The sequence below is a fragment of the Phascolarctos cinereus genome, unplaced genomic scaffold (genome assembly GCF_003287225.1).
Source record: "Phascolarctos cinereus isolate Bilbo 61053 unplaced genomic scaffold, phaCin_HiC Scaffold_5;HRSCAF=322, whole genome shotgun sequence".
NCBI classification, from domain to species: Eukaryota; Metazoa; Chordata; class Mammalia; order Diprotodontia; family Phascolarctidae; genus Phascolarctos; species Phascolarctos cinereus.
In genome coordinates this window covers 101132380-101145108 of record NW_027555958.1, presented here as the reverse complement: position 1 = coordinate 101145108, position 12729 = coordinate 101132380, and the positions used below count along the sequence as shown (strand labels likewise).

Genomic DNA, 12729 nt, shown 5'->3' with positions numbered 1-12729 from the left:
GCCAGAAGCCTATTTTGCTTTTATTCATTAGCACTGGCAGACAGGGTACCTGTAGCATTCTGGGAATTTGGATGTTTTGATTGTTTCTTTAAAATGGCTCTGTGGGATTGAGGGTGGTTAGAGGGGCACAACTAGTTAGCTTCTTTTTGCCAGACAGCTAAAAATGTGATGACTGCTTTCAACAAGAGTAAAGAAGGTAGATTTTAAGTATATTTATGAGGCATGGAAATATCTTCTGATAAGAGCAAATTGATAATAATCTCAACTATTTCTATAGCATTTAAGTTTGCAAAGCACTTTACATATATTATCTCTTGATCCTCACAATGACCTTGTGAGGTTGAGAAGCTATACTTGTGCCAGACTGGGACGGCATTCCTGAGAATGTCTGAATTTGATGAGTCGGTGATGAAAGTCTATTTTTTTCCAAAATGCAGAGGCTGTTCCTTAAACAATGTCACTTAAAAATAAACATGAAAAGACAAATGGATAGGGAGGTAATAAACATACTATTGCCATAGATGGATGGAAACATAAATGAATGAATGAATGGATAGTTGGAGGAATGGAGGGGTAGACAAAGAGACCAAGAGAGAAACAGACTAAGTAAGCTTTGTGGCCCGGGGAGGATAAGGCTCATCTGCACAAGAGAAAACTCCAGTGTCAGAAAGAGCAGTGCCAAATCTTGCACTTCCATTGAAAGGAAGTACTATGAGATGTTAGCACTCAGAATGTTCAAGTCAGTACCATGGGCTACAAAGTACTCAGATTGTGAGTAAACAAATAGAAGGAACCACTTCCAACAGCTTCTAAGCAATTTTATGTGAGTAAAACAGCCCTGGACTGGTTTCAGATTCTGCTTTTTCCACTATCTAGCTATCATTTGGCAAACCACTTTTAACTCTGACTCTCAGTTTTCTCATTTGTAAAAATCAGTTCAACAAAGCTTATATTAAACACCAACTCTGAGCAAAGCATGATGAAACAATAGCTCAGAATAATAGACTATGTCAGATATAAAGGTGGAAAATGGGAGACAAAGGTAAAAAGTTATGCAGATCCTGAATTCAACTGAACTAACAATATTGGGGTTAGTATATCATGTGCAAATAAATAAATGGACAAATAAATAAATGAGACTCCTCCTAGGGTGTGATAGGAGCAGAGAAAGTCAGCATTGTATTATGAATAGAGTGTTGGTATTAGCCTAAGGAAGACCTGAATTTAAATCTCACCTTAACCATTAATTAGTTGTGTCACCATGAGCAAGTCATAACATCTCTGAGCCTTAGTTTTGTCATCTATAAAATAGATATGATAATCAGTGGAGATTATATCTACCCTCACTGTTTCCTACCATTCCCTCCTCCTTTTCATATCCAAACTTTTAAAAAAAGGTTGCTTGCACACATTGTCTCCATTTCCTTTCCTCTTATCCACTTCTCAACCTTTTGAAATCTGGCTTCTGACTACATGTCATTACTCAACTGAAGCTGCTCTCTCCAAAGTTACCAGTAATCTTTTACTTGCCAAATCCAATAGCCTTCTTGACTATGCCATTAACCTCCATCCCCTTATGGATAATGTCTTGTCCCTGGCTTTTCACGATGACACTGTTCTCTTTTGGCTCTTCTCCTTTCTGGCTGGTGATTCCTCAGTCTCTTTGGCTGGTTCATCATCCCTAGCATATTCCACTTGTAGGTGTACACCAAAGCCCTGTCCTCAGCCCTTTTCTCTTATCTCCCTCCATTTTCTTTTCATCACCTTATTAGCAGAATTTCTATGCAAATTACTCCCAAATCTAAATATCCAGTAAAAACTCTCTTTTGTACTCCAGTCATGTATTGCCATTTACCTACTGGTAATACTACCGTACATGTCAAAATGGATGTCCTGTATGCATCTCAAGCTCAACATTTCTGAAATAAAACATATTGTCTTTCCCAACAAACCTTACCTTCTTCCAAACTTCTCTTTTTCTATCCTCTATTCTATCTTTCCAACCATCCAGGTTCTCATCTTTCGCATTAGTTTCAATTCCTTACCTTCTCTCACTCCACATATCCAATCAGTTGCTGTATATTGTCATTGATGACTCTTGTTTATTCACATAGCCACCACCTTGGTTGAGGCCTTAATCACCTCTCAGAATTTTTAGTCAGTTTTGATTATTGCTGTAGTCTTCTAATTGCCATCCATGCCTTGTTTCTCCCCATTCTGACCCAACCTCCAAACAGAGGGCCCTCAACAGTGTTAAAAGTTTCAGAGACTCTAAGAAGGATACATATTAAGAAAAAAGTTATGAGATTTCACAATTAGACCTTTGGTACCATTGGAGAGAGCAGTTTCAGTTGAGTGGTGAGGTTGGAAGCCAGACTACAAAGGGTTGAGGAGTAAACAGGAGGAGAGGAAATAGAAGGAGAGGGTGTAGACTTTTTCTAGGAATCTAGCTGTGAAAGGCAGCAGTTATAGGAATATAGAGTCCTATTTTAGTCAATTATTCTCGTTAACTAGGTATTACTTAGGTCAAGTATGGTTGGGTCATGTCCCTCCCAGATGCTCTTTTCTCCCCATCTGCCTATCCCTTTCTATCAACACCATTAGCATTCCAGGAAGATCTTTCCCCCCACAATCATGACAATACTGAGTGAGACCTGGTCTCAAGTAAGAGATGGGAAAGGGCTAGTACCTTCCAATGAGAGGGGAAAATCGTGGGAACACACCTAGAGAATTCACCCAAACCAGGCATATCTGACTGTGGCCCACCTTGGAGGGAGGGAAGAGAAGTTATTGACAGGCAGAATACTACTCTGCTCTGCGTGCATTCTCCTATCCCATATTTGTAAGGCTTCAGACATAGCCAACTGTTTCCTCTTCCTGACTTGAGTATAACGAAACAGAGTACAAGGGAAAAGGTTTGAAGCTAAGCTAAGTACCATAGGAAGGGGTGAGAGTTTATTATGATGGTTGTTCCTAAAGCCAATAGGACAGGTCTTCTTACCCTACAGGTTAAACAGGGGTACTACTGATTCCAGTACCAGAGGTCTCACTCCCAGGAAGCCCTATCAGGAATTCCTTTTCAATTCTGGGGAAGCTGTCCAAAGAAGACTGACAGATATCCAAGAGTCTACCAGTACCTCCACTCTGTTGCTTGGAGATGGAAAAATTCCATTCTCATGCTCCCTGTGCCACTTGTCCCCAGGTATTCGTCCCCAATTCAGTTCAAAGGCATTTATTAAGAGCTAGACACTGGATTATTGTTGTTTTAGAATGGGGAGATATGAGCACATTTGTAACCAACAGGATGCAGCCAGTCGAGTGGGAGAGGATGAAGATGCATGAGAAAAAGGGGAAGAGTAAAAGAACATGAGCAATAAGAAGGTGGGAAGGCATGAGGTTGAGGGGACAAGTGGAGGACCATAACTCTTCAACCAAACCTAGTAATCAAACAGGTTGTGGATGGGACAAGTTTTAGGGAGGAATTAGCTTTGGCACAGGAATACACTACTAGGAAGAAAGCAGAGATGAATTTGAACATAAAAGGTTTGGTGGTTGGGAGAGGAAGAGATGAAAGAGCTCATTAGGGATGGGAAAAGTTACTCCCTGCATTGTTTTGGTCATCACCTGCCATAATGTATGTAAATGAATAGGGATTGGTCACTGAGCATGGACCTATTTATTTATTTATTTATTTTTAACAGTAGGCTAAATCTGATCAAAACTCTTTCTCCATAAACTGAATCAGAAAGTTCCAGTCAATTCCTTTGTCTCCCAACACCTGCCAAATGCTTACTCATAGATTTTATAAAGGTGATATGGATAGTGGATGGACTGCTGGACTTGGAAGCAGAAAGACTTGAATTAAAATTTTGCCATATATATGTATGCTAATATTTATATGCACACATACAAATATAATGCACACATGTATAAACAGATCTATACATGCATATACATGCTTATACATATGTGTAAATGAACATACAGGTATATGTATGTTAATACGTATATGTATGCACACATGTATATATGTTTATAACATGTATATAAATCTATATACATATGTATATACATATAAATATATCTATATCTATTTTTATCTATCTCTATCTCTATCATCTATACCTGTATTTCTTTCTCTTTCTGTGTCTCTCTCTGTCTCTCTCCCTCTCTACTAGCCATGTGACCCTGGGCAAAAGATTTAACTTTTCTGGACCTCAGTTTTCTCATTTGTAAAATGGATATAATAATAGCAGCTACTGTACCTCACAGGGTTGTTGTATGACTCAAATCAGATAATGTATATTAAGTTCACTGTATAAATGTTAGATATTATTATTATTTTAGGTTATAGGACCTTTGTGTACCAAATGAAAAGCATATCAGTCTTGGACCACTGCACTTGAAGTCACAGGACATACATTCTAACACTTGCTTCATCACTTCCTACCTGTGTGACTAGGGCAAGTCATTAGACCTCTATTGCTCTCAGTTTCTTCATTTGTAAAATGAGGGGTTTTACTAGATCAGTCATACCTATGCTGTCTGACGGTTTTCCCTGCTTTCTTCAATTTGTCTGAATTTTGCAATAGAAGCTCATTATCTGAGCCAAAGTCACCTCCAGGTCTTGTTCTAACTGACAATATAGAGCTTCTCCATCTTTGGCTGCAAAGTATATAAGCATTATGATTTCTACATTGACCATCTGGTGATGCCTTTGCTTAGGGTTGCTTTTGGGGTTGTTGAAAAAGAATGTTTGTTATGACCAGTGAGTTATCTTGACAAAACTGCATTGGTCCCTGCCCTATTTCATTTTGTACTGTAAGACCAAACTTGCCTATTATTCCAATTATCTTTTGATTTCCTTCATTAGCATTCCAATCCCCTATGATACACCTTTTTGGTGTTATTTCTAGAGATGTTGTAGAACTGATCAACTCTGACCTCTGGCATTAGTGGTTAGAGAATAGACTTGTATTACTGTGATGTTTTAATAATTTCCTTTAGATTCAAAAAGGGATCATTCTGTCATTTTGGAGATTATATTCCGCCCTTTTATTGGCCGTGAGGGCTGCTACATTTCTTCTAAAGGACTCTTTAATTGTTGGGTGAATTTAATTGAAGTGATCACTGCATATGCTACTGTGGACAAGAGTCCTTTAGAAGAAATGTAGCAGCCCTCACGGTCAATAAAAGGGCAAGAAAAGCAGTACTGGAATATAATCTCCAAAATGACAGAATGATCCCTTTTTGAATCTAAAGGAAATTATTAAACATCACAGTAATACAAGTCTACAAGTCTACTGCCCACCACCTGAAAGAGATCCCAAATTGACAACGCCAAGGAATATAATAGCAAAATTCCAAAATTACCAGATGAGAGAGAAGGTGCTAAAAGCAGTCAGAAAGAAATAATTTAAATATCATGGAACCACAGTCAGGATTACACAGGACCTTGCAGCTTCTACAGTAAAAGACCACAGGGCATGGAACATGATATTCCATAAGGCAAAGGAGCTTGGATTGCAGCCAAGGATCAACTACCCTGCAAAAATGAGCATGATTTTTCAGGTGAGGAGATGGATATTCAATGAAATAGGGGACTTCCAAATCTTCCTGATAAAAAGACCAGAGCTCAACAAAAAATTTGATCTTCAAGTACAAGATTCAAGAAAGACATAAAAAGGTATATGCGACAGAAAGATACAAAATGTTGTTAATAAGGGCAGACTGTTTACATCCCTACAAGGGAAGATGACACTTGCAACTCTTGAGAACTGTATTGTTATTACACTGTTGAAGGAGTATACATAAAGGGGTGGATATTAGTTGACTTTGATGTAATGATAAAAAAAAAAATCTAATCAGGTGGGTTAAATGGATCCAAGGAAGTGGATTAGTCTGATCTTAGAAAATGTACTGAGAAAGGAGGAGGCAGACAAGGGTAAATTACATTACAGGAAAAGACAGAAAATCCTATTACATCAGAGGGAAAGAAGGGAAGGGGGTGAGCATTGTTTGAACCTTACTCTCATCAGACTTGGTTCAAGAAGGGAATAACATAATCAGTTAGGTATAGAAATCTAAATTGCCCTATAGGCAGTAGGAGGGAAAAGGGGAAAGAAAAGGGAGGGGGAAAGGGAGGGAGGGAAAAAGCAGTAAGGGCAAAGGGGAAGAAAAGGGAAAGAGATAATAGAAGGGAGGAGAGAATGAAGGAGGTAGTGGTCAAAAGCAAAACACTAGTGAGGGGGGGAAAGGAGAAAGAAAAGCATAAATGTGGGGAAAAAAGAATGGAAAAAAAGACACAGACAATAATCATAACTGTGAAAGTTGAATCGCTACCTTTTTTTTCTCTCTTCTGTTGAGTTTTGTTTCCTTTTTCTCAACTTCACTAATGTGAAAATATGTTTAATAGGAATGTAAATGTATAGCCTATATCAGATTGTGTGCCATCTTGGGCAGAGTGGTGGGGAGGAAGGGGGAGAAAAATTTTAAACTCAAAAGCATATGAAAGTGATTGTTGATAAATCAAAATAAATTAATAAAATAAATTTTAAAAATAAATAAAATAAAAAAAGGAAAAAATGTATGGCTGTGAGTTGGACTATGAGGAAAGCTGAGTGTCACAGAATCAATGCTTTTGAGTTGTGGTTCTGTAAAAGACTTTTGGGAGTCCCTTGGATAGCAAGGAAATCAAATCAGCCAGTACTTAAATTAATTCAGATCATTCACTGGAAGATCAAATCCTGCAGTTGAAGCTTAAATACTTTGGCTACATAATGAGAAGACAGGACTTATTGGAAAATACCTTGATGTTGGGAAAGATTGAAGGAAAAAAGGGAAAAGGACAGCAGAAGATGAGATGGATAGATAGTGTCATGGAAACAACAAGCATGAACTTGGACAAACTTAAAGAGACAGTAGAGGATAGAAGTACCTGATATGACTGCACAACCTATTAGATCAGTGGTGTCAGACTCAAATAGAAATTAATCCTTGTGGCAGGCTGCATATTGACTTAGAAAACAATAAATTAATGTTATCATTGTTTTATTGCATTTTTACTTACATTTTAATCTGGTTCAGGGACCTTGAGAGTTTTACTGTCACATGGTCCACAGGTAAGGAGTTTGACACTTCTGTCCTAGATGACCCCAGAGGTCTTTTCCAGTTCTAACTTTATGATCCCACAATTCTTTTTTTTTTTGATGAGGCAGTTGGGGTGCCCAGAGTCACACAGCTAATGAGTGTTATGTGTCTGAGGCCAGATATGAATTTAGGTCCTCCTGACTCCAAGGCTGGAGTTCTGTCCACTGCGCCACCTAGCTGCCCCTGTATCTTATAATTCTAAGGACGTGTTATTCTACTGACCTTAGAGATCTTCATTGTGCATGTGGTAGTTGGTGGGGGATTTTTTTTCAAGGTCAATTTTCATTTTAGGCAATTTTACTTTATTTACTATGGACTCCTCTCTAGAGAGTAGATATATTTTTCCATTTTCCTGACCTACAGGTTATGTGCAGTATAACCAACTGCAGTTACAAAACAAGTGGTAGAGAAGGCAGGCTTGAGTGGAGAGCTAATGTCTATCATGTAATAGGTACCCATAAATGTTTGCTGATTGAATAATTGATTAAATAAAGGAGGAAAGTAGATTCCTTGAGGCTCATACTTTGGAGAGAAACGTAAGTGTTTCCCAACATCCTTCCCTACAGTAAATACTATATATACATCAGATATAGTGGGTGTCTTGTGGGGTTCACAGGCCCACCTATCATCCAAGTAGTCTTTTGCAAGTCTTGGGGATCTTAAAGAGGAAGCAGCCGCATGAGACCGTTTAGGAAGACACAGTATCTTGGCTTCCTACTGATTTGAAATTGTAGCTAATTTGTAAGGAATCAGCGTACTTCTACACAGCAAGGAATGACACATCCCTACCCTTTTCACCTCCCCCCCCAAAAACTAGGGGTACGCACTGACTTGTCATAGAGAATCCATTGTGGAGGATATAGGCCTCAAGTGGTTGCTTAAAAGGACTGTCAAAACATTGCCATGTTTTGATAAATTCCAAGAGCAAAGCTTTTCCTGTAAGCAGAACATATATGAACCTATACAAGTTTTGGAGGAGGAAGAAAATAAGAACTTCTTGACTAAAGTAGAGGGTGTATGCTGGGGTATGATAAGAAATGAGAACCATTAAGTAGGATGGACTAGTTCAAGCAGGGCTTATATGAGCATTCCTGCTACCCTTGGATTGCATCTATCCTGCTCTCAACAGATGACTTTCTGTCTTCCCTAACACCTTCCTACATGTCTATCAGATCATACATGACCTGTATGATTTTATAGTCTTAAAGTATATGGTTTACCAAAGGAAACTTGCTTGTGATCTTTGGGATTTTCTAGTATAATTAGTGGCATTTACATTCCCTCTTGGAGATTTTTCAATAGAAGTTTTCATTTTCAACTCTGGTTCATTTAGAAGGACCTCTAAGCTTTCTTGTTTCTGTGCAGGGGGGAAGAGCTCTGATAATGCTACTTCCTTTGTTTCCCCCTCCCTAATAAGATACTTCAAAACTCTTTGAAAATCTTAAGATAACCTTGTTATTTGAGGGTGGGGTGGGAGAAAGAGAAGGCAAATCTTAGTTTGAAAGTAAAATTAAATGGAATTAAAAAAAATTTTTTTTAATTATTTATTATTTTGTTTTTCCTCAGTTACATGTAAAAACAGTTTTAACATCCATTTTTAAAACTTTGAATTCCAAATTCTCTCCTCTCCTCCCTCCCCAGCCCACCCTCATTGAGAAAGCAAGCAATGTGATATAGGTTATACATGTGTAGTCATGCAAAGCACTTCCATAATAGTCATGTTGTGAATGAAAACTTAGACAAAAAAAAAACCTCAAGAAAAGATAAAGTAAAAAAAAAAGTATGCTTCAATCTGTATTCAGACACCATCAGTTCTTTGTCTGGGGATTGATAGCATTTTTTATCATAAGTCCTTCAGAGCTGTCTTGGATTATTGTTTTGCTGAAAATAGCTAAGTCATTCACAGCTACAATATTACTGTTACTTTGTCCTCATTACATTTCACTTTACATCAGCTCATATAAGTCTTTCTGGGTTTCTCTGAGAGCATCTAAAAGGTTTCTTTTTCAAAAAGGACCAGAATTCTGATCAACTTGAGTAACAATTATGATTTCAGAGGACTAATGGAGAAGCATGGTTCCCATATTATGGCAGAGAGGTGGTGGATTATAGGTGTAGGATGAGGCACATACTTTCAGATATGGCCAACACATTGATTTATTTTGTTTGACTGTATTTATTTGTTAGAAAGGAGAATTCTTTTAGTGGGTGGAAAGTCACTGGGAAATGAGAGTAATGAAAAAAATTATAAATAAAAACTTGAAAAAAAGGAAAAAGGAAAATCTTAAAACATAGAACTGTCTACTACTGATTTTTGAATATTCAGCTATTCTGAGAGCCTGTGTATCATAGTGGATAGAAAGCCAGGAAAACCAGGGTACATGTCCGACCCCTGATGCATACTAGCTGAGTGACCCTGAGTAAGTCATTTCACCACAAGTCACAGTATCCTAAACAACTCTAAGATGATAAGTTGCAGCAAAAGAGTTTCCACACCTAGGAGTTCCCTATGCCAATGAAATCACAGGTCCAATTTCTAGCCTATTTAATTATCTATATTTAATCTCTCCATTAAAGTCTTATTGTGATTCTACCTTGTGGAATGGAGCTGTCCTTGGGTTGCTGAAGGTTATGTAGTCCAAATACAAGCTCCTAGTGAACTCGCCAATGCAGGATGTCTTTGAGTACAGGCCCAACAATGGACTGTATGTATTTTGTCATAGGGCCACTAGCGTAGTACAGAAAGGCTCAATCACCAGAAAGGTTGGTCACCAGGTGACACTTTTTTTTCTCTCCAGACATAGCAACTGAAAAAGACTGTTAGAATAGTGTGGATGGTGGGCTGGGTTTGAGGCAAAGGACCTGGGTTTGAATCTCAGACCTGCAATTTATAATCTGTGACATTTATTAGCTATCTGGCAAGTTAGACTGAGCAAGTCATTTCATCTCTCTTTACCTCAATTTCCTCACGTATAAAATGAGGGGCTTGGACTCCATGACCTCTAAGTTCATTTCTAGCTTGGACCCAATGATGCTATATGATCTTAAGTAACTTATTCTTTCTGAGCCTCAGTTTCCTTATCTCTAAAATGATAGGACTTGGTGACCATTAAGGTTACTTCTACTTCTAGATCTAATAAGGTATGGAGTGGTTGCATCCACACCAGTAAAATCACGAAGACATAAAATACTAATGGAACAATGACTACCAAAATGTAAAATGGAAAGGACAAAAATAACAAAATGAAACTGATCCCAGTATAATTATAACGATCAAGCTTGGGCACAGACAAGTGATAAACAAATGTACCTTCCTCACTTTTTTGCAGAATTGGAGGGCTATGGGGATGGAACTTTGAGGATACTGTCACACTCTGTTCATGTGTTGATTAGTTTTGCTAATAAGCTGCATTGTTTCCCCCCCTCTCTTTTTTCCAGTGATGGCTTACTGAGTAGGGGAGGGAGGAGGGATATATTTGGAAATGAAGGTGATATAAAAAGAAATTAACACAGTTTTTAAATAAAGCCTTGATGTAAGTACATTTAACCAACCCTAGAGCTCACATTCTATTGGATTTCTCTCTCTCTCTTTTTAGGAGTGTATACATTTCTCTCCAGCACTTTGAAGTCGTTGGAAGAAAAAGACCACATTCACCGAGTCCTAGATAAGATCACGGATACTTTGATTCACCTGATGGCCAAAGCCGGTCTTTCTTTGCAACAACAGCACCGGCGTCTGGCTCAGCTCCTCCTGATTCTTTCCCACATCAGGCACATGAGGTAGGACACCTTGGTGGGCTGTAGTTCACTGCACTGGTACTAGTTGCAGAAATAAAATCTTCCCTACACTTTTTCCCTTGACAAAAGGCCATTACTGACATGAGAGAACTGGTCTCACTATGATCTGTCTTTGCTGGTCCCACATGCTGAGCTGCATACAGTTGGAATTGTAGGCAGATATCCTGTATTTCCATATCTTCCTTTGTATTGAAGTACGCCCAATATCATAGTGAAGTCAGTCATTCAATGATCATTTATTAAGAGTTTACTATGAGCACTGGGGATACAAAAAAAAGGTTAAAAAAAATCCAACAAAACATGTTCCCTCAACTCAAGGAACATCACATTTCAAATCCAGCCTCAGGCCGTGTGACACTGGATAAGTCATATAACCTTTGTCTGCCTTAATTTCTTCATCTGTGCAATGAGGATAATAACACCCACCTCACACTACTGTTGTGAAGATAAAATGAGATATTTGTACAATACTTTGTGAACCATAAAGCTCTATAAAATGCCATTATTATTATTATTGTTATCATTATTATTATTATCCTAATGGGTAAGAGAATATGCAAATGTGTATATAAAAGACACATACAGTTTTACTAGAAGACCTACAAGTAGGGAATAAGTGCCTTTCTTTTTAAAAAGCAGACTTGTGATTTCATTGTTATAAGAGGCTCTAGGAGAGGAAACTCCTTTATCAGTACAGTTCAACAGCTCTCTAACTTTGAAGTCTTGGAGAGCTGCCTGGACACTGAGCAGTTAATTGACTTGTTCATGGTCACACAGCTAGCACGTGTTAGGGACAAGTTCTTCCTGATTCCAAGGTCAGCTATCTAAGCACTATAATGCGTTATCTCCCAATTATCTCTAAGGTCAAATATAAGCCCCTTGTTGATAGTTGAAGTACTTCACAACCTAGATCCAACCTACATTTTTAGATTTATTCTATATTTCTCCTTTTCAAGCACTCAACTCTCCAGCATTCCCTCCTCTCCTCTTCCTTGTACAATCTCTAATTTCCTTCATTATGCATAACTTTCTACATGAAGCCTTTTGATCCTACAAGTTAGCAGTGCCTTTCTCTACCACAATTTTTCCATTTTCTCTCTTTTTTTTCTTTTGCATATTTTTTCATGATAGAATGAAAGTTCCTTGATGGGAGAGACTGTTTTGTTTATACCTTTGTATCTCTAGTGCCAAACACAGTGCTGGTCATATAGTAGGCACTTAGTAAATATTTTATGATTGATCCTGGATATGGCAGCCAATAAAGCTGCCAAGCCTGATGCTAGCCAGATACCCATTAGCTGACCCATTAGGTCCATGCAACTGGTGGAAGCACACTCTTCTTCCCTACACTTTGACCACACATTTGCCCCTTTCTCCTCTTTTCACCACTTACATTTGGCTTTTGTCTTTCAGAAAGTCCTAGAATGGTTAGTCACTCCACTGACATCAATATTGGCAGAGGGAAACCCCATCTCAATAGAATAAAGTATATACTATATCAGAAAGTGGCAGTAGCCTGTTCTAAGCCCTAGGTCCAAAAAGTCTTCCTCTTACAGTACCCAGGGACTGGATGAGATACAACTACAATCACTGAAGATTGCAACTGGTCACAAATAAGGGGGGTATTTTAATTCTTCATTACAGACTCTAGAAAAACTAGAGAAGCTGAGCAGTGATGGAGATATAAGGTAGATAAACACATTTGGGTAGAATATTTTATATGCATTGTTGGATCACTAGGAGAAGAGTATCCTAGAATCATAACTTCTTTTCCACTTTCCA

The 12729-nt window shown here is 38.2% G+C and overlaps 1 protein-coding gene across 1 annotated transcript in view; it reads left to right on the top strand.

Moving 5' to 3' along the window:
• The window catches only part of ESR1 (estrogen receptor 1), a 306468-nt gene that overhangs the window by 283827 nt on the left and 9912 nt on the right, over window positions 1-12729 (top strand). The window contains 1 exon segment of the mRNA XM_020986619.2: window positions 10746-10929. Coding sequence (XP_020842278.2) covers window positions 10746-10929 — 184 coding nt within the window.